At 40.7% G+C, this 23,859-nt stretch overlaps 1 protein-coding gene across 1 annotated transcript in view; it reads right to left on the bottom strand.

Annotated features, from left to right (window-relative positions):
• The window catches only part of LOC126469698 (uncharacterized), an 894,140-nt gene that overhangs the window by 267,069 nt on the left and 603,212 nt on the right, over positions 1-23,859 (bottom strand). Inside the window, exon 30 of the mRNA XM_050096872.1 lies at positions 20,168-20,410. Coding sequence (XP_049952829.1) covers positions 20,168-20,410 — 243 coding nt within the window. The remainder of the gene's footprint in view (positions 1-20,167; positions 20,411-23,859) is intronic.

Here is a 23,859-nt window from a genome sequence, read left to right as displayed (position 1 = left end):
AAATAGCACACACACACACACACACACACACACACACACACACACACACAGTGGGAGAAAACATGATGACAAGCAGATAGATGATGTTGACAGTCTTAAATTTTTGCATTTACATATTAAATTCAAAAGAGAGGAGCATACCACAGAACTGCTGAAGCACCTCAACAAATCTGTATTTGCAATGTTGCTGTTGTCAGAGGTGTGTGATATAAAAACAAAAAAGCTAGCATACTTTGCTTATTTTCTTCCAATAATGTCACACAGGATCATTTTTGGGCCGACTCATCTAGGCAAGCAAAAGTAGTTTTGAGTCTAAAAGTGTGTAATATAAATGATTTGTGGTGTGAACTTAATAGCACCCTGCTGAGGCCTGTTTAGACAGGTAAGGATACTAACTACTCCTTCCTGATATATTAATTCCGTAATGAAATTTGGCATAAGATATGTCTCTTTTTCTAACCAACAGTCCATTTTATGGAGTCAATACTAGCAATAAGAATAATCTTCACAGAGATTTAAAGTTACTTACTTTGGTCAACAAGGGGGTGTCCATTATTCAGGAACACGCATTTTCAATAACTTTCCACTGCCATAAATAGTTTAACTACCAATAAAGTCCAGTTTAAGAGGAGCCTAAAGGATTTATTGATGGCCAACTTCTTTGACTCCATTGATGAATTTCTTGGTAGAACCAACTAAAGTCTGTACGTTACTAATAATATCAAATAATACAAGTATTAGTACAATCTGACTTCTGTACAAATTTAGTTCAGTAATGTGATCACTGCAGACAAGTGATGTAAAATGATTTTTCTCTTATTTTGATGATGCATGGGTACAATAACCTAAGAATTATCATAATCACCTCTATGTATAGAACATTTTGTGACAAGTTGTTTATTACCTTTTAAATGAAATTATGTTTAAGATTTTTTTAAATTTATTCCACACCGATGAGGTATATTTCATTTGAGATCTATGGGAAGTACATTAGCATATTCAATTTCCTTTATAAATATTTATTGTGTATTCTTGTTTTTCTGATATACAGGGTTGTTAAATGATGGACCCAATTTCAAATTTCATATTTATTCAAGTACAAATCCAAAATGAACAAGCTTTATACCAGTGAACAGAGGAAGTTTCAAAGCTTTTGCACAATGTTTGATATCAATTTAATAATTTGTAATTAATTAGTTTTCAAACATTATTTAATAATTAGAAATGTGATAAATGTTATAAATGTTCAATGTGGTCACCACTGGTTGCATAGCAAACATCGATGCGGTAGCTAAACTCGTCCCACACAAGCGAAAGCATATCTGCTGTTACTGAGTGCACGGCAGTGGTGTTCTGGTTCCACAGATCATTCAGAGTGCTTTGCAGAAGTGGGATATAAACAGCTTCCTTCATATAACCCCATAATAAATAGCTGAAGGGTGTGAGAGCAGATCTCAGCGGCCAGAAGTGCAGAGCCAGGTCCTCAAGTACCCTGCAGCCGATCCAGTGCTGAGGAAGGTAGTCACTCAAAAAGCCTTGTACAACAAGGTGCCAATGGGGCAGAGCTCCATCCTGTTGGAAAATGAAGTCCTGGGAATCTTCCATAACTTTTGGAACAGCCGTTGTTTCAATATGTCCTGGTACATAATTTGCGTTACTGTTCTTTCAGCAAAGAAAAATGGTCCATAAACCTTTGTATGGGATACGACAGAGAAACCGTTGATTCTCAGTGAGCCTCTTCTGTGTTGCAGTGGTGAATGTGGATTTCTCAAATCCTATATATGAATGTTGTGCCTGTTGACTTCTTCACTAAGATGGAATGTCGCTTCATTGCTAAAAATTACACACTGTAGAAATGCGTCATCCTCCATCTTTGCTAGTACATAATCAAAAAATGCAAGACACTTCTCTTTGTCATTGAGGTTGAGAGCCTGTACAAGTTGTAATTGGTAGGGCTTGTACAGTAAACACTATCTCAGAACTTTACACACAGTTTGTTGGGGTATTCCAAGTTCTTGACTGGCTCTGTTGGTAAACTTACTGGGACAGTGCACCAAACTTTCTTAAATTCATCGGACATCATGCTCTGACACACACAGTCGGCCTGTGCTTTTTCCTTTGCACACACTCCCAGTTTGTTTAAATTGCTTAAACCAATGGCTAATGCTTTTGCGAGTTGGTGGTTGAATACCAAATTTGGTACAAAATGCCCACTGCATTGCAATTTGCAACTCACTTTTCATGAACTCAAGAATGCAGAAATCTTGTTGTCCACAGTTGCCCTCTCACTCACAACTGACAGTGAACGGAACGAAGGCCATATTGAAGTGCAATTTCTACCAGCCATTTCTGAAACAATCACTGTGCACCCACTGCCTACCAAAAACTTTGAAACTTCCTCTTTTCATTGGTATAAAGCTTGTTCATTTTGGATTTGTACTTGAATACATACAAATTTTTGAATTTCTTCATCCTGGAGGATTCCCTCACTATGGTTCCATTGGAATGATGAGTACATGTAATCTAATCTAACCTCATTAACAGTCACTGTCTGTTCAAAACAAACAAATGACATCTGCACAATGGGCTACATGAATCTACGGTTTGAAGTTACTAAAATGTAAGGCTACCATGCCGCAGGCCCGGGTTCAATTCCCGGCTACGTTGGAGATTTTCTCAGCTCAGGGACTGGGTGTTGTGTTGTCCTCATCATCATTTCATCCTCATCATTGGCAGGCAAGTTGCCCAATGTGGCATTGACTGAAATAAGATTTTCACTTGATGGCAGGACTTCCCCAGATGGGGACTCCCGGCCAATGAAGCCATATGCTCATTAACAATTTTACCTCTTAAATACAAAACACACAAGGAATTTTGGAATTTAACTATGAAACCGCAAAGAAATTGTGAAACATAAATGTTAATTTTTTTTAAATTCTTTATTAGCCAAGACTGCATATGCGAAAATCAATAACTAGTTTCCAGTCATCTTCCGATCTGAAAGACACTGAAATGGAAGGTTACAAGACAAAAATTGCATTCAACATTAATGGTGTATACAAAATCTTTTAAGAAAATTATACAACAGTACATACCAGGATATAAAGAGCCATGTCTATGATATGAGGACATTTTGTCAATAACTGGCTGTTTACAACACAAGACACAAATATCTTCTCCAGTCCAAGCATTGTATGACAAGATTGCAGAAACAGAACACACAAGTGAGAGCAGTTATGAGATAAGTGCAGTTCTTACAAATTCAGGAAGGTGCTGAAGAGGTGATATAGCCCGTGCTTCCCGGGTTCTTTCTAAGTCAGAGATGAACTCCCCTACAATTGAGAAGTAGTGCCTTGCAGTTGTTTAAGACATCAACAAGATTTGGCCATACTTATTTGGTAAACCATTCAACACTGTGAAAGACCACTGTTCTTTATGCTGGCTGACTAACCACAAGGATCCGTCATGTTGACTGGTAAATAGACTGTGAGACTTCATTAGAATGATGTCATGGTGGGATATAAAAGTGGACACAAACACCTGGATGCTAACTGCCTTTCAAAAAATCCTTTAGCAGAATACAACAGTGTGGATGAAACCTCAGCAATCACTGCATTAAATGCACTGCTGAATACCATAAAAGTCTTGAAGGAGAATAAACCGACAATAGGAAACTTCTAATTAACAGGTGAAACAATGTGTGAGAGAAACTATGATCCAATGGGGCAGAAAGAGTTGATCATCATACTACATCATACAAAGCCAGCTACCCTGAAGTACTTCCACAACACTACAACATCTAAAAACGTGAGATTGAATAAGACCCTGGACAGAATGAAATGCAAGTATCATTAGTAAGGTCCATATTGATTGTTTAGACACTTGTGAGGCACTGTAAGGAATGCCAGTGATGGAAGCATGTGGTGTAATGAGCTCTGGGGCATCTGACACCAATTCTCCTGGCAGCTGTGCCATTTCACTCAATTATGTTTCTGAAATTGATGAATGGGAGTCAATGGATACTAATCTGCACTGATTATCTCAACCCCTATCCTGTCAACAAAGCTCTGCAGCTCCAAAAATTGCAAAGATTTGTTGTAGAACACCACATTTTGAATCACAGAGAACATCAGATGATGATCTCTTAATCATTTTTATGCCTGGGTGGAAAGTGGGAGTATTGGAACAGTTACTCAAATGCTACTTTGGGCTATTCAGTGTTCTATCTGATGCTGGGTGGAGGCTGAGCCAGATCAGAATGTACCTTCTGCCAGGATAGTGGCTGCTCCTTCAGCAAGGTCCAGACAGGCATGTGGGAGTAGAAGTTTGTTAGTTATTGGGAGCTCCAATGATAGGCAGGTCATGGAGTCCCTCAGGAACATAGTGCCTAGGGCAGGGAAGAAGTCCAATGTTCACTCGGTGTGCTTGCCGGGGGGCCTTGTCCAGGATGTGGAAGAGGCTCTTCTAGTGGCTATCGAGCGTGCGGGGTGCAGCCAGCTGCAGATTGTTGTACATGTTGGCATCAACAATGCCTGTTGTCGGGGTTCCAAAGAAATCCTTGGGCCCTTTCAACAGCTGGCGAAGGCGGCCTCCATCTCTAGAGGAGTGGAAGCCAAGCTGATGATCTGCAGCATCGTACCCAGGGTGGACTGGGGTCCTCTGGTTTGGAGTCGAGTGGAGAATCTAAACCAGAGGCTACGTCGACTCTGTGATGAAAATGGTTGTAGGTTCCTCAACCTACGCTATGGGGTGGAAGGTTGTAGGATGCCCTCGATAGATCAGGGGTGCACTACACACAGGAAGCAGCTACATGGGTAGCACAGTACTTGAGGCATACACATGAGGGTTTTTTAGATTAGGTTCCCCTCGATAGATCAGGGTTGCACTACACACAGGAAGCAGCTACATGGGTAGCACAGTACGTGAGGCATGCACATGAGGGTTTTTTTAGGTTCCTCCCCATGGGAAACAAACCATTGGCCTGAAAAATAACGAGTTCGTGTCACTGATGTGGGTGTGCCAGCTGTAAAAATTGTTAGTTAGCCTAAAAAGGTCATTCCAAAGGATTTAAATATGCTTTATCTCATGTTAGTACATTGTCAAAGTGTCTGTAGCAATATCCGAGTTACTCTCCGTAATAAACAGTAGCAATGCCAATACTGTATTAGGTACCGAAAGCTGGCTGAAATCAGGCATAAAAAGCAGTGAAATTTTGAACTCGGATTGGACAATGTTTAGGAAGGATAGGTCTCATGCTATGGGAGGTGGTGTGTTCACTGCAGTTAAAAGCTGTTTAAATGCAGTTGAGATCAATACTGGGTCGGACTGTGAAATAGTCTGGATTATGCTGTCAATCAGACAAGGACTGACCATTGTATTAGAATGTTTTATAGACCACCAGCATTTGCAACAAATGTCGTGGAGCATTTCAGGGAAAGTCTTGAGTACATAGGAAGTAAATATCCAAATTATCCATTAGTTATAGGTGGAGACTTTAACCTGGCATCCATTGACTGGGAAAATTACATGTTTATTACAGGGGGCAGAAGCAAAGATTTATGTGAAGTTATTCTAGGAGTGCTCTCAACATACAACCTTGAGCAATTGGTTAGAAAACCAACTCATGATGGGAACATATTAGATATCTTGGCAACAAACAGACCTGATCTTTTTGAGGAAGTTAATCTAGAAGAAGGTACCAGCGACCATAATGTCATTGTGGCTTCTATGTCAATGGAAGTTGAAGAAGAAAAAAAAAGTGTAGAGTTTTCTTGTTCACCACGGGACACAAAGATATTGAGCATCTTTGGTCGGAACTTAAAGGTATTGTCCACTGTGTGCTAGAGAAGTATGTGCCTAGCAAAAATATAGGGGAGGGAAAGGATCCAACTTGGTACAACAAACATATTAGAAAGTTGCTGAGAAAGCAGAGAATTTTGCACAGTCATTTTAAAAGTAGTCACTGCCCCGCTGACAAACAGAAATTACGTGTAATGAAAGCAGCTGTCAGAGGGACAATGAGAGATTCTTTTAACGAATTTGAAAGCAATATTTTATCTGCAGATTCTAAAAAAAAAAACCAAAAAATTTTTGTCATACGTGCAATCTATGAACGCTACAAATAATTCAATACCTTCTCTTGCTGACAGTTTGGGTAATGTAATGGATGATGATAAACAGAAGGCCAAAATTCTAAATCTAGCTTTCAAAAACTCATTTACGGTAGAGTACTGCAGCGCCATCCCCCTTTCAATTATCAAACAAATGCAAGGATGGCTGACATAGTGTTTAGTGTATATGGGATTGTAAAACAGTTAAGATCCTTAGATGTCAGGAAGGCATCTGGCCCAGACGGTATTCCCGTAAGATTGTATGTTGCCTATGCTACAATTATAGCAACATTCTTATCCATCATCGACCAGAGATCATTGGAACAGTGGAAAGTCCCATGGGACTGTAAGAAGGCCCAGGTCATAACAATCTATAAAAATGGTAGAAAATGGGATGCACATAATTACCGGCCAATTTCGCTGACATCGATTTGTTGTAGAATCATGGAACATATTTTGTGTTCAGACATAATGACCTTTCTAGACTCTGAGAAGCTCATCTGCAGAAACCAGCATGGTTTTAGGAAACAGTGGTCATGCAAGACACAGCTGGCCCTCTTTGTGCATGATATACAACAGTCTCCAGATACCGGCTCCCAGGTTGATGCCATATTTCTCGACTTTCGAAAGACGTTCAACTCAGTTCCGCACTGTCGCTTGCTCCAAAAAGTGCACACTTATGGTCTATCCAATGATGTATGCAGTTGCATAGAAAGTTTTCTAACAGACAGGGAGCAGTATGTTATCCTGAACAGGGTGACTTCAACAGTAGCAAGCGTAACTTCAGGTGTGCCCCAGGATAGCGTAATAGGTCTGCTGCTTTTTACGATTTACATAAACAATCTGGTTGATGGTACTGACAGTGGCATTAGACTGTTTTCCAATGATGCTATAGTCTACAGGAAAGTAGTATCACACGAAAGTTGTGAACAAATCAATGAAGATTTACAGAAAATAAAGGCATTGTGTAATGACTGACAGTTGTCTCTCAATATTAGTAAGCATAACCTACTGTGTGTAACAAGTTGAAAATCCCCATTAATGTATGAGTACAAAATAAATGCCCAGACTTTGGATGCGGTAACATCCGTCAAGTATCTGGGTGTGACTATTCAAAATGATCTCAAATGGAATGATCCGATTACACAAGTTACTGGTAAGGCAAACTCTAGATTGTAGTTTATTGGTAGAATCCTGAAGTGATGCAGTCCTTGAACAAAGGAAATAGCTTACAATATGTTAGTCTGTCCAGTCTTGGAGTATTGTTCATCTGTATGGGACCCTTACCAGTTGGGTATGATTCAAGAGATTGAGAAGGTCCAAAGAAGAGTGGCAAGATTCATGACTGATATATTCAGCCATGGCGAGACCATAACAAATCTCATAGAAAGTTTGAAGTGGGACACGCTTGCAGACAGACGGTGCACTAAACGGAAGGGGCTGCTCACTAAATTCCAAAACCCGATCTTTGCTGAGGATGTAGAGAATATATTATTACCACCAACTTTCAAATCACGCAGTGATCACCATTCAAAGATAAGGGAAATTAGAACTTGTCCTGAGGCGTTCAGACAGTTGTTTTTCCCTCATGCGATCCATGAGTGGAACAGATGGGGGAAATATGACTTTGGTGTGAATTGTGCTCTCCGCCACACATCGCTTGATGGCTAGCAGAGTATATATGTAGATGTAGATGTAATTGAGGATTATGTCCCTACACCAAAAGATAAAAGTGCAGAGATGTTGTCCAAGTCCTCTATATGAAGCCCTACTGCTTTTTCTTCTTCTTCTTCTTCTTCTTCTTCATCGTCGCCTTGTCCCACGTAACGTAGGGTAAGCATTGCTCTTCTGGATCCTTCTCCTCCATAGTACTCTATCCATTACCATTCCTTCTTCCATCCTTTCTCCCTTAGGTCCCCGGATATCTTATCCTTCCACCTCATCTTCGGCCTTCCTCTCCTTCTCGTCCTTCAATCTTTATATGTTCAACTCTGTTTCCCATATACTCTTCCCCTTTTCTCTGTAAGTGTCCGTACCACCTTAGTCTGCCTCTTGTATATTTTTCCCCATGGGTCCCACTTTCACAGCTCCTCTAACAAATTCATTTCTAATCCTTTCCTTCCTTGTTACCCCACACATCCACCTCAGCATCCTCATTTCCACCACTTCCATGTTCCTTTCCTGGGCTACTGTGATTGGCCATGTCTCTGACCCATATATCATAGCAGGCCTTACCACCGACTTGTACACTTCCCCTTTCAACCCAATGCTCACCTTCTTGTCACACAACACTCCACTCATTTTCCTCTAGTTGTTCCAACCGCAACTTATTCAGAGTTGTATCTCGCTTTCTAGTCCATCGGTCCCTCTGTATGTACAACCCCAGGTATTTAAATTTGCAGACCGATTTCAGCTTATCGTCCTGGATCTTGCAAGACCTCATCTGCACGTCCTTCAGTGCTAAATATTCTGACTTTGTCCTGCAAATTTTCATCCCTCTTTCTTCTAGTGCCTTCCTCCAATCCTCCAGCTTTTCCTCAAGTCTGTCAACGCTCTGTTCACAAAGAACCACACCATCCGCAAACATCGTTCTCCAAGGCGCTTCCTTCTACACATCTTTCACCAGCACATCCATAATCAGGTCAAAGAGGTAGGGACTAAGCGCAGACCCTTGATGTAAACCTACTTTTACTGGAAACTCCTTTGTTATGCCCACACCACTTCTCACCTGTGTCACTGCTCCTCTGTACGTTTCCTTCACTAAACTCACATACTTCTCTGGCATGCACTGTTCACTCATGCTTCTCCATTTTTCGTCCCTTGGGACTCTGTCATATGCTTTCTCCAAATCAATGAAAGCCATATGTAGATCGGCTTGTAGCTCCCTGTGTCTCTCCACTATCCGCCTTAAAGCATGCATTGAACCAGTCGTTCCTCTTTCAGGCATGAGCCCAAACTGTTCTACACACACCACAGTCTCCTTGCGTAGTCTTGCTTCTGTAACTCTTTCCCAAATTTTCATTGTGTGTGCCATCAGTTTAATACCTCTATAGTTACTGCAGTCCTGCACATCACCTTTCCCCTAAATAATGGGATCAGTACACTAGTTCTCCACTCGTCTGGCATCTCCTCCTGCCACCAAATCTTCTTCATTAAATCCCAAAGGAGCTCAATTCCCTTCTCACCGAGACACTTCCATACCTCAATGGGGATCTGGTGTGGGCCAACTGCCTTCCCATTTTTCATCTTTTCAACTGACCATTCGACTTCATCTCTACTTATATCCATCATTAATGCTTCTTTTGCCCCTCCTTCCTCTGTTTACACTCTTACATTTTCTTCATTCGGCAATTTCTCAAAATAATTCAACCACCTTTGGATTATTTTTCCATGGTCATGCAGAATTATTCATGTTTCATCTTTCATTTGTTTTATTGCTGTTAGATCCTTAGAAGCTTTATCTCTTGATTTGCCAATCTGTATCAGTTGTCTGATATCCTGATTTTTCTGTAGTTGTTCGTGTGCCTCCCTTACTGATTCAGCTTTAGCCACGGCTTGTTTTGCCTCCTTCTTTGCACTTTTGTACGCTTGCCCATCCTCCGCACTTCCAGACATATCCCACTTCCTCTTTGTGTCTTTTTTTTCCTTGACAACTTACTGCACCTCTTCGTTCCACCACCATGCTTCCTTATCTTTTGCCAACTGCTTCACGTAATGAAATTTTTTTCCATATTTCTAGATTTTCCAAAGGCTTTTGATATTGTCCCTTACAAGCAGCTTATAATCAAATTGCAGGCCTATGGAGTATCATCTCAGCTGTACAACTGGTTTCATTATTTTCTATCAGAAATGCCAAAGTTCGTAGTAACTGATGGAAAGTTAGAGAAAAACAGAAGGGACACCTAGCATTCCCCAAAGAAGTGTTAAAGCCCCTTTGCTGCTCCTCAGCCACATAAATGATTTTGGAGGCCATCTTAGCAGCCCTCTTAGATTGTTTTCAGATGGTACTGTCAGATTTCATCTAGTAAAGGCATCATAAGATCAAAACAATTGCAAAATATTTTAGACTAGATATCTTTATGGTGTGAAAAGTGGCAGTTGATCCCAAATAATGAAAAGTGTGAGGTCATCAACATGAGTAGTAAGAGGATTCCATTACATGACAGTTACACTATGACACGCACAAACCTAAGGGTTGTCAAATACCTGGAGATTAGAATTACAAACAACTTGCATTGTAATGATCACACAGATAATGCTGTGGGTACGGCAAACCAAAGACTGAATTTTATTGGCAAAACTGTATAACATCAACTAAAGAGAGTGCCCATATTACATTTGTCTGTCCTCTGCTAGGATGTTGCTGGGCAGAATGGGGTCCTTACCAGATAGGATTGATGGACGAAATCGAAAAAGTCAAAAGAAGAGCAGCTCACTCTATATTACCACAAAATTGAGGAGCAAGTGTTATGGATATGATACACAAGTTAGGGTGGCAATCATTAAAATAAGGCATTATTCATTATTTTTTAACAAGAGTTCAATTATCAACTTTCTCCCTTGTATGTGAAAATATTCTGTTAATGCTGAGCTACGTAGGGAGTAATGATCACTGAAATAAAATAAGAGTATCAGAGCTCACAGAAATATTTAATTGTTTGTTTCTCCCATAGACTGTTTAAGGATGGAACAGTAGAGAAATAGTGCAAAAGTGGTTTGATGAATACTCTGCCAGACACTTAAATGTTAAGTGCAGAGTAATCATGTAGATTTAGATGTAGATGTAAATATAGATGTACTACAGTCCACAGACACAGATCAACAGTAAGGGCTGCTCATTCAAGAAAACTGAAGACTGTTTGATGATCCTGATGCTTCGATGTGAGGGGCTACTTTCAATGCTTACCATTGTGTAGAGGGTGTGACAATATGATCTGAATGTGAGGATCTCCCAACACTGCCATACAGAGGACTACTGACAAGATCTAGATCTAGGAGATTATAGTCAGCTCCATGGAGAATGTCTGAAACAATGAGAAGAGGGAAAAGTGCTAATATCTATGCTGCATGCAATGAGGAATACTGGCTAGCATCGCTGGCTGGTGTGTTGCGTGGCAATAGTTTGAATCTGATCATTGACAAAAAATTGTTATTTACTATACATCAGTTCTAAAATGTGAGGATCTCCCAACACTGCCATACAGAATACTACTGACAAGATCTAGATCTAGATCTAGGAGATTGTAGTCAGCTCCATGGAGAATGTCTGAAACAGTGAGGAGAGGGAAAGGTGCTGATATCTGTGCTGCATGCAATGTGGAATAGTGGCTAGCATCGCTGGCTGGTGTGTTGCGTGGCAATAGTTTGAATCTGATCATTGACAAAAAATTGTTATTTACTATACATCAATTCTAAAACATTCTCTAAATTTCTTATGTTTGTAATGTTTGCAAATTCTGGAATATACAGTGTTTGTATAAATAGCACTACTCTCCATCCAGAAGACAGTTCTATTCTGTCTGTATGTTTGTGTTGACAATAAACACGCTTTCAGTGCTGTGCGTTCTACTTCACTGAAGACCCTGCTTTTATATTTAGACATGATTGTGGTAGTGATGTGGCAATATAAAAACATATGAGGTAATACAGTGAAAGTAAGCAAAATAAACAAGCCCTCACATTTCAGAGTCAGAGACAGTGGAGGTCATTCTTATAGTGAAGATCGCAGCAACTCAGTTTCGGCATAAGTTCTTGAATGTGGTACTTCCTGGAAAGCTTTTGGCTTACCTGTAGTCCCAAGAATTTAAAATGGTCAACTTCACTGACTAGCTACCTTGCAGCAATAAACATTTGTTTTCATACGAGTTCCATGTCAGAAAATGTATTCATAGCATGTTGTTGGAGTTAAGCAGTAATTTGAAACTTCCTGGTAGATTAAAACTGTGTGCAAGACCAGGATGCAAACCTAGGAAGTTTGCCTTTTGCAAGCGAGTGCTCTGCTGACTGAGCTATCTAAGAATTATTCATAACCTGCATTCACAACTTTACTTCTACCAGCACCTTGTTTCATACCTTCCAAACTCCACAGAAGTTCTCCTGTCTAATTTGTGGGAGTAGCACTCCTGCAAGAAAGAATATTGTAGGGAAATGGCTTATCACAGTCTAGGCAACTGTTTCCAGTGAAGTTTGCACCATTTTGAAACTTCCTACCAGAATAAAAGTTTCCTAAAGGCTGTAGCTATGCCATTTCTCTGCAGTATCTTTCCTTCCTACAAGGTATGCAGGAGAACTTCTGTGAAGTTTGGAAGGTAGGAGAAGAGGTACTAGTGGAAGCAAAACTGTCAAGGCAGGTCACAAGTCACACTTGGATACCTTGGTAGGTAGAGCACTTGCCCACAAAAGGCATGGGTCCCAGGGTCATGTCCCAGTCCTGCAAACAGTTTTAACCTGCCAGAAAATTTCAAATTGGCACACATTCCACTCCAGAGTGAAAATTCAATCTGGAAGCACTAATCTGTTCTCTGGAAGAAACATGCTGGTGTTACCGACCATCCTATTCAGTAGATCATTTACATTATGCAAGTATATGTTATGAGCCAGAAGTCTTTTGCTGAATATTATAGGTGTTATGTAAATGATGCATTGCTCCTAGTAAATGAGAATGAAAAAACTACACTGTCACTATAAAAGAACATTGAAAAACTTAACAAAAAGTCAATAAAATCTGCTCAGGAAGACCAAACAAACACCAAAAATTATCTTTTAACTTTCCAAATAAGCATATTCAACAACATAAATACATTGAGAATTTATGAAAAATGATATGAGGAACTTCTACACTACCCTCAAAAATTCACTTTTTTTCTGCTTCAGTGTCAGTAAAAGTCTCATTTACATCTGTTCTTTCACAAGTGCAATTGCAGTGCAGTTTATGTATGAAATGGTGTAGTTGTTAATTCTATGTTTTTCTTGAGTACCACTGCAAGAGATGCTCTAAACGTAAGGAGCTGAAGATACTTCTGCCTGCTTTGACTCAGTGTACAGCACAGACTTAGTCACCTTCAGTTCCTGGATTTCCTTCTCTTCCACTAATCAAGCAAAGTGGCACAGCGGTTAGCACATTGGACTTGCATTCAGGAGGGCTATGCTCTAAGTCACTGTGCAGCCATCCAGATTTAGGTTTTCCATGATTTCTCTAAATCGCTTAAGGCAAATGCCAGGATGGTTCCTTTGAAAGGGCACAACAAATTTCCTGCCCCTTGATTGCCTAATCTGAGATTGTGCTCAGTCTCTAATGACATCATTGTCAATGGGAGGTTAAACCTAATCCTTCTTTCCTTCTTCCAATAAGATACAGCATTACCTGCTCCACAGTGAGTGTCTTCCAGAGCAGTTAGCACAAAGTCAAGAGGCAGTGCACTTTTTTACTTCAGCAAGAGCACCATTATGCAAGTTTTAATGTAATTCAATTATACTCTCTTTGCTTGCCACCTCATAGATCTCTTCTTTCTTTCTTTTCAAAGTCAAATTGTTATGACCAACCCATACAATCATTCACTGTCACCACTTTCCAATGACTCTGCCAACGATCTCCTACTGCCCGTGGAGCTAAACACAAGGGAAAATTCACCCATTGTTGTGTTGAGATTGAAAGTGTTACTTATCCTCAAAACACAACACTGCTATTGCTTGCTTTGCTCATATTGATACTCAGATGAGCTGTGAAAACAGTAACCATTCAACTCCTTGCAAGCTGCCTGACCACTACACATCACAGACGTATGTCTGAAATTGAGGTACTTTCATTACTTCTTGGAGTTAGTTCCTAGGGAATGAGGGAAATAAGAATCTCTCTACACCTACATAAATAGTTCAAAAGTCACCATATGGTGCATGGTGGAGTGTACTTTGTACCACTACTAGTCCTTTCCTTTCCTGTTCCACTTGCAAACAGTGTGAGGAAAAAACGAATGTCTGTATGCCTCCACACAACTCCTAAAATATCTTATGTTATCTTCATGGCCCTTAGGCAGAACATACATCAGGAGCAGTAGAATTATTCTGCAGTCAGCTTCAAATGCAGGTTCTCTCATATTTTTCAATAGTATATGAATCCTTACAGCAGAAAGATAACTAATCCAAAATTTATAAATTTCTGTTTTTTCTTGATTTTGGTTCTGAGAAATTCAATGCATTGTTTACCACAAAAAGGAAATCTATTTGCACAATAACATGGGTCTGGCTATGTAAATTCTATTTTAAAACAATTAACTGAATCCTAAAATTAAGAGGTGGTGCAGTGGTTAGCACACTGGACTCGCATTTAGGAGGATGACGGTTCAATCCTGTCTCCAGCCATCCTGATTTAGGTTTTCCGTGATTTCCCTAAATCGTTTCAGGCAAATGCCGGGATGGTTCCTTTGAAAGGGCACGGCTGATTTCCTTCCCCATCCTTCCATAACCCGAGCTTGCGCTCCGTCTCTAACGACCTCATTGTCGACGGGACGTTAAACACTAACCTCCTCCTCCTCCTAAAATTAATTTTAAAATCCCATGTACTGCAGAAAGGGAATTTGTCAAACACCAACAAAGTCATTCTCCTCTTTCGACTTATGTCATACTTGACTTTTTCACGTATATAATAAGCAAGTATATCCCCACCAAGAAACAAGAAATACATGGCAGGAGACAATCTGAATCAAACTGGTTTTATTCAGATTTTTGTCTGTACTTTAAAAGTAGGAAATGTGTACATGTTGCCTTTCTGCAGTAAATGGTTCATATACGGTCGACATCATGCGAGTATGGGGGCAATCTAAAGTAATATGAAATACAGAAGTACCAACTTCAACAGCAAAGATTTCTAATTATAATTTTGTTATTTTTTTTATAAAATTACAATCAGCAATCTTGCCTGTTGGAGTTTTTACTTCTTTATTTCATATTTCTCAAAAGTGTTTCACAAAAACATTGTCTTCATCCTATGGATTCCAATTTGAGTTCACAAAGCATCTATGTAATACTTGTGTGTTGATATAATCTGCCAGTAACAAGTCTGGCAGGTTTCCTCTGAATTGCTTCAGTGTCTTCCTTTAATCTGACCTGCTGGAGATCCCAAACACTCAAGCAGTACTCAAGTATGGGTCACGTGAGTGTTCTACACTCCTGGAAATGGAAAAAAGAACACATTGACACCGGTGTGTCAGACCCACCATACTTGCTCCAGACACTGCGAGAGGGCTGTACAAGCAATGATCACACGCACGGCACAGCGGACACACCAGGAACCGCGGTGTTGGCCGTCGAATGGCGCTAGCTGCGCAGCATTTGTGCTCCGCCGCCGTCAGTGTCAGCCAGTTTGCCGTGGCATACGGAGCTCCATCGCAGTCTTTAACACTGGTAGCATGCCGCGACAGCGTGAACGTGAACCGTATGTGCAGTTGACGGACTTTGAGCGAGGGCGTATAGTGGGCATGTGGGAGGCCAGGTGGACGTACTGCCGAATTGCTCAACACGTGGGGCGTGAGGTCTCCACAGTACATCGATGTTGTCACCAGTGGTCGGCGGAAGGTGCACGTGCCCGTCGACCTGGGACCGGACCGCAGCGACGCACGGATGCACGCCAAGACCGTAGGATCCTACGCAGTGCCGTAGGGGACCGCACCGCCACTTCCCAGCAAATTAGGGACACTGTTGCTCCTGGGGTATCAGCGAGGACCATTCGCAACCGTCTCCATGAAGCTGGGCTACGGTCCTGCACACCGTTAGGCCATCTTCCGCTCACGCCCCAACATCGTGCAGCCCGCCTCCAGTGGTGTCGCGACAGGCGTGAATGGAGGGACGAATGGAGACGTGTCGTCTTCAGCGATGAGAGTCGCTTCTGCCTTGGTGCCAATGATGGTCGTATGTGTGTTTGGTGCCGTGCAGGTGAGCGCCACAATCAGGACTGCATACGACCGAGGCACACAGGGCCAACACCCGGCATCATGGTGTGGGGAGCGATCTCCTACACTGGCCGTACACCACTGGTGATCGTCGAGGGGACACTGAATAGTGCACGGTACATCCAAACCGTCATCGAACCCATCGTTCTACCATTTCTAGACCGGCAAGGGAACTTGCTGTTCCAACAGGACAATGCACGTCCGCATGTATCCCGTGCCACCCAATGTGCTCTAGAAGGTGTAAGTCAACTACCCTGGCCAGCAAGATCTCCGGATCTGTCCCCCATTGAGCATGTTTGGGACTGGATGAAGCGTCGTCTCACGCGGTCTGCACGTCCAGCACGAACGCTGGTCCAACTGAGGCGCCAGGTGGAAATGGCATGGCAAGCCGTTCCACAGGACTACATCCAGCATCTCTACGATCGTATCCATGGGAGAATAGCAGCCTGCATTGCTGCGAAAGGTGGATATACACTGTACTAGTGCCGACATTGTGCATGCTCTGTTGCCTGTGTCTATGTGCCTGTGGTTCTGTCAGTGTGATCATGTGATGTATCTGACCCCAGGAATGTGTCAATAAAGTTTCCCCTTCCTGGGACAATGAATTCACGGTGTTCTTATTTCAATTTCCAGGAGTGTATATGCAGTCTCCTTTACAGATGAGCCACACTTCCCTAAACTTCTACCAATGAACTGAAGTCAACCATTCACTTCCATACTACCGCCCTTGAGTGCTAATTCTATTTCATGTCACTTTGCAATGTTACACCTTGATATTTAGTAAATGTGAATTTGTCAAGCAGCACACTACCAACGTTGCATTCAAACATCATCTGATTGTTTTTCCTACTCATCTGTATTAACTTAAATTTTTCTACATTGAGGGCAAGTTGCCATTTCCCCCCCCCCCCCCCCCCCCCCCCCCCCAACTAGAAATTTTGTACAAGTCACCTCGTATCCTCCTGCAGTCACTCAATGACATCATCATCCTGTACACCACAGGGTCATCACCACATTTAGATACATAGAGGATAAGAGTGGCTCTAGCACACTTACCTGGATAGTCCTGACAATAAATTTTTCATTGATGAACACTGACCATAAAAGACAGTGTACTATTTCTGTTACTTAAGAAGCCATTCACATGTTTGGGAACCCCATGTGTATGTTTAGACCTTCATTATCTATCTGCAGTGGGGCACCATGTCAAACGCCTTCTGGAAATCCATGAACATACACTGATGAGCCAAAACATCATGACCACCTGCTTAATAGTTTGTTTGTCCATTTTTGGAATGAAATACACCACTGATTCCATGTATCAGCAATCCAACAGTTTATTGGTAGGTTTATGGAGGTAAGTAGCTTTAGGTGTCTATGTAGAGGTCACAAGATTCATGTAAATAATGGACTGTTGATTAGGGTATACTGTAATGGTGCCCAATAGTGACACAGATGGGTTCCATAAAATTTATATCAAGCAAATTTTACCGCTGAAAGCTGACATCGTTGTTGGGGAAGACATCAAGCATGAAGCGATGCAAGTGACTCGCAGATATCAGCATATCTTCAATTACTACCACAGGTCCCACACAAGTGCAGGAGAATGTCTCCCATAGTGTAATACCGAGTAGTTCGCCTTCCGTAATGTTCGCACATGCATTGACAATGCGCTGACACATGTTGTCAGGCATTGTTGGTGGATCATGATAGCAAATATCCTTCAACTTTCCCCAAGAAAGAAATCCGGGGATGTCAGATCTGGTGAACATGTGGGCCATGGTATGGTGCTTCGACGACCAATCTACCTGTCATGAAATATGCTATTCAATACCGCTTCAACCACACGTGAGCTATGTGCCAGGCATCCATCATGTTGGAAGTACATCATTATTCTGTCATGCAGTGAAACATCTTGTAGTAACATTTGTAGAAAATTACATAGGAAATCAGCATACATTGCACCATTTAGATTGCCATCGATAAAATGGGGGCCATTATCCTTCCTCCCATAATGCCGCAACATACATTAGCCCACCAAGGTCGCTGATGTTCCACTTGTCGCAGCCATCATGGATTTTCCGTTGCCCAATAGTGCATATTATGATGGTTTACATTACCGCTGTTGGTGAATGACGCTTCGTCGCTAAATAGAACGCGTGCAAAAAAATCTGACATCATCCCGTAATTTCCCTTGTGCCCAGTGGCAGAATTGTACACGACATTCAAAGTTCAAAGTCATTGCCATGCAATTCCTGGTGTATAGAAATATGGTATGGGTGCAATCGATGTTGATGTAGCATTCTCAACACCGACATTTTTGAGATTCCCGATTCTCACGCAATTTGTCTGCTACTGATGTGTGGATTAACCGTGACAGCAGCTAAAACTCCTACTTGGGCATCATCATTTGTTGCAGGTCATGGTTGACATTTCACATGTGGCTGAACACTTCCTGTTTCCTAAAATAACATAACTATCCGGCGAACGGTCCAGACACTTGGGATGATGTCATCCAGGATTCCGAGCAGCATAAACAGCACACGCCCGTTGAGCATTTTGATCACAATAGCCATACATCAACACGATATCAACCTTTTCCACAATTGGTAAACGGTCTATTTTAACACGGGTAATGTATCATGAAGCAAATACCATCCGAACTGGCGGAATGTTATGTGATAGCACGTACTTATACATTTGTGACTATTACAGAGCCATCTATCAAAAAGCGGAAAAAGTGGTCCAACTAAAACATTCATATCTCTTTATGTACCACACGAATATGTAATAAAATAATCGAAAAGTATGATGCCAACAGTAAAGAGTAAGGTAATTTCATTGTGTTGCCAGAAAAAGGGTTTTATTTATTTAATTATGAAAATGTTCTTTTATGATAAATAATGGACTTGTTTAAGATTTAACATCTTAAACATTTAACATCTTAAACGAGATGAGGTGTGTGTGTGTGTGTGTGTGTGTGTGTGTGTGTGTGTGTGTGTGTGTGTGTGTGTGTTTTAGCATTTAACATCTTAAACACGTTCATTATTTATCATAAAAGAACATATTCATAATTAAATAAATAAAACACGTTTTCTGGCAACATAATGAAATTACCTTACACTTTACTGTTGGCATTGTACTTTTCACTTCAGATAAACCATATCTCCAACGGTCGATTACATTACAATAATTAAGAAGTTTCTCTGCCATGAAGTTATGGAAGAATCAATCAACAGAAGGAAATAAGATAATCACATCAGAGCAAGTGATATTTCCTTAAAGTATTAACAGATGAGGTATCTACTAGTTATCACCAACTACTTTCTCAATTCCTTCATCTTGTTTCCACCAACTCTTCTAAAGCTTTGTTTGCCTTTCGTACAGTGCTTTTCAGATGTCTACCCTGTAATCTCTTCCACCCTTTCATGTTTATCACTTTTCATTTTGTGTGTCATATTTAATTTTAATTTGTTTTTGAATACCTGAACCTATAACCCATGCTGTATCTGTTACTGCTTCTTCTGGTACTACTTTTCAGAATTTCTGTTCCCCATAACTGTAATACAGTGCCTACTGTCTCAGCACAGCAATGCTCCCACATCTCTGGCTTTCAAATCTAGTCTGTTATTGTAAAGTTTTAGTGTCTATTTAATGCTAATTCATTACATCTCTTTCAACCTGTGGTCCTGAGAGACTCTTTGGAGTATTTACTAAGTTTCTAAAATGTCTTCTTTCTTCAGTTTGCTCTGTTATCTTCAAAACACATAACCTACGTGTTTAAACATGACAACACAGAAACTTTTGCTCATTTATTGAGCTGCTGTCTTCACTTTCTCTGTTTTCTAATTTCCAAGTTTTTATTTGAAACTGAGGAAATTAAGTTGCACAGTGATCATAGAATCATGAAAAAATGAAGATAAATGTTCAAGTGATCCACCACAAATTATAGGTGCACTGACTTCAGACAACTAACTCTCACATGGGTATGCACTCTATTATAAAAACAAATGTAATTTTTTTCAGAGGTGTATATATTAAATATGGAAGACTGCTGCAAATGTTCTCTAATTTCAATACAAACATACATAATAACCATTTCATTATACAAACCTGCATGTTTTGCACCTCTCAATTCCTTGATGTGCTTTTTTGCTGGTCTCTTCCCTGAATTTGAGTGTGATTCTGCATCAGAGCTTGAAGAGTTCATTTCAGAATTACTCAAGTCTTCCTCAATATACTCGTCACTATTGTTTAATTCCTCCCGAAACTCCTCTTCCAATATGTTGTCTTCAGTGACGTTAATATGTTCCTCTGTGTTGCTTCTCCTACTTTTCTCAACTGCCCACTCATCTTCTGGACAAGAAAGAAATATTAATTACAACTAATTACTCACTGACAGCACAGAAATAAAAATTATAATGTAATAATATCATACTGGTTAGACCACAAGCACTGACAATATGGCTCCTTCATTCAGAAGTCACTGGCATACATTCTAATCACATAACAACAGTGTCATATTAGTTTTATGATATTAAAAATAGCATCAAGCACTGTTGTTTTATCAATGATGGAACTTGTTGAACTCTATGGCTGTTATTTGATGAGTGGTCATTGATGAAGAATCCTAGAAGCCAGAAACACTTTTAAAAAGGTATTATTTTATGGCCATTACCAGTTTTGGGCCCTCATGCCCATCATCAGATGGCTATATTTGTCTTAATATAATATTATATTCATCAGTAGCATGCCTCCACTCCTGAACTATGTAAGAATATTTCTGAAGTTAGTGCTACTTTATACACTGTGTGGATGACTTTAATACTGTAGAAAAGTATTCTAACGTTTAACAACTGATAACATAAAAAAGTGAAAGAGTTGTATACACTTCTATTTGTTATGCTGATCATCATTTTGTCAATCTTTTCCTTCTTTTGGATTCCTAGGAGGATTCACATATTCACTGGCTGACCAAAAACTGAAGCACTCAATATAAATGGTCAGATTTAAATGTAGCTTTGTACATGTACACACCATCAGTAGGCATGTACATGATTAGATTTTCAGTTCTCTGTGACAAGTAGAACATCTACTAGCATGTATTACTGTTGTTAAGGTTTAGTGTTGCTATTAGGACTGATATTCTACATATGGTGGATGAACAGCATTGGATGTTGAATGATCACTATGTAAATACAGAGATCCTGTATATTCATGTGAGACAAAATTTCCAGCACTAGACAGTGCTTGAAAGGAGCCTCATTGTGAGTCTCCATTCAGCTGGCTGGTCAAACTGTGCAATATCCAGATTTTTGGGGCATTCAGGTGTGACAGTGGATTGGACTGCATGGGAATGTGATGGAAAGTATACTCATTGTCAGAGGTCTATTCAACCATATCTGATGACCACAAGGGAGGATTGCCATTGACTCCCTGTAAAATTCTGCCTCATCCCACAGCATTGGTTGGATACTAATGATATCCGGACTGGGGAATTACATCAACATCTACATCTATATTCTGCAAACCACTGTGAATTACATGGCGCAGGGTATGTCCCAGGGATTTCTCCCGTTCCACTCATGTATGGAGCATGGGAAAAATGATTGTTTAAATGTCTCTGTGCATTTCTTAATTAATTTAATACTGTCCTCAAGACCCCTTTGGGAGTAATATGCACAGGATTGTAGTACATTTCTAGAGTCATCATTTAAAACTGGCACTTAAAACTTTGTTAGCATACTTTCTCAGGACAAGAGTTTGTGAGTTCACTTTTTTCAGCATCACAGTGACAGTTTCCCATGGGACAAACAAACCTGTGACCATTCATGCTGCCCTTCTCTGTATACGTTTAATATCCCCCACTAGTGTCATTTGGTATGTGTCCCAAACACTTGAGCTATATACTAGGACGGGCTGCATGAGTAATTTGCACACAATCTCCTTTGTAGACTAATTGCATTTACCCAGTATTCTACCAATAATCTGAAGTCTGCTATCTGCTTTACCCACGTCTGAGCCTATGTGATCATTCCACTTCATGTTGTACGAGTTTACAGATTCCAACTGTGACTCACTAATACTATATTCATAGGATACTATGTGTCTTTTTTTTCATTTTGTGAAGTGTACAATTTTACATTTTTGAAATTTAAAGCAAGCTGCCAATCACTGCACCACTTTGAAGTCTTACCAATATCTGACTGAATATATGTACAGCTTTGCTCACTCTGTACTTAATTGTAGATAACTGCATAATTTGTGGAAATTCTGAGATTATTATTAATATTGCGCACAAGATCATTAATATACAACATGAACAGCAAGGGACACAACACACTTCCCTGGAGTACACCTGAAGTCACTTCCTGATCTGTAGAAGACTCTGCATCCAAGATAACATGCTGTGTCCTCCCTTCCAAAAAATCCTCAATCCCATCACAAATTTCATCTGATACCCCATATGATAGTATGTGTGACTGATTGATAATAAGCACAGGTGTGGTACTGAGTCAAATGCTTTTCAAAAATCAAGAAATACTGCATGTACCTGACTGCACTGATCAATGGCTCTCAGGATCTCACATGAGAAAAGTGCGAGTTGGATTTCACGTGATCTGTGTTTTTGAAACCTGTGCTGGTTGGTATGGACCGCATTATGTTTGAGATCAGAATATGTTTTAAGATTCTACAACAAATGGCTGTGAAAGATATCTACAGTAGATTATAGTTAACAGAGGTGCTAACTTGGGTGCAAATTGGGTACAGAATCTAATAGAGATTCCACCGGGCCCTGGGGCTTTGTTCAATTTTAACGATTTCAGCTGTTTCTCAGTGCCACTGACACTATTTCACTCACCTTTTCAGGGGTGCCAGACTTTAGTTGGGGCAATACTCCTGGGTTTTCCTTTGTAGAGAAAAATTTGAAAACAGATTTAAGGATATCTGCTTTTGCTTTGCTATTCTGAACAGTTCCAGTCTCATCCACGAGGCACTGGAGACTAACTTTCGTGCCCCTAACAGCCTTTATGCATGACTATCCCCCGTGTAGGTTGCTGTCAAGACCACAAAACACAAATGGTGGTGTCTGGACTGGTGCCGTGACCAGGAAGCACAGATGAATGGCATTGCATTGTGTTCAGTGATGACTCAGAGTTCTGCACTACCCACGATGACCACGAATGGTGAGTGTGGCAGCTACCTGGAGAGAGCTCACATTTTTCCAATGTTTTGGAGAGGGACAACCATGTTACTCCTGACATCATGGTGTGGGGATCCATCAGGTACAGCTTCAGGTCGTGACTGGTAGTGGTTGATGGAACTGACAGCACAGTGGTACATCACAGAAATACCGATTCCTCACATGTTATCCCTCATGCAACAGTATCGTGGTGCCATTTTTCAACTGAACAATGCTCATCCACACATGGCACATGTCTGTGTCATTTGTCTGCACGATGTTGAGGTACTCTTGTGGCCAGCAAGATCCCAAGATCTGATCTCGATAGAACGCGAGGAGGACCAGCTCAGATGTCAACTCCATTCCAGTGCCAGTATCCAGGATGACAAGGACCAGTTACACTGATCAGCCAGAACATTATGATCACCTACATAACAGCCAGTACGTCCAACATTGGCACAGATAACAGTGGCAATGCATCATGGCATGGAAGCAATGAGGTCTTGGTAGGTCACTGGAGGGAGTTGGCACCACATCTGCACACACACACACACACACACACACACACACACACACACACACACACACACACACAAGCCGCCTAATCCCCACAAATTCCAGG

This window comes from Schistocerca serialis, chromosome 3 (assembly GCF_023864345.2).
Source record: "Schistocerca serialis cubense isolate TAMUIC-IGC-003099 chromosome 3, iqSchSeri2.2, whole genome shotgun sequence".
NCBI lineage: Eukaryota > Metazoa > Arthropoda > Insecta > Orthoptera > Acrididae > Schistocerca > Schistocerca serialis.
Note: the sequence above shows the minus strand (reverse complement) of the source record. Positions and strands in the feature narration are given on the sequence as shown.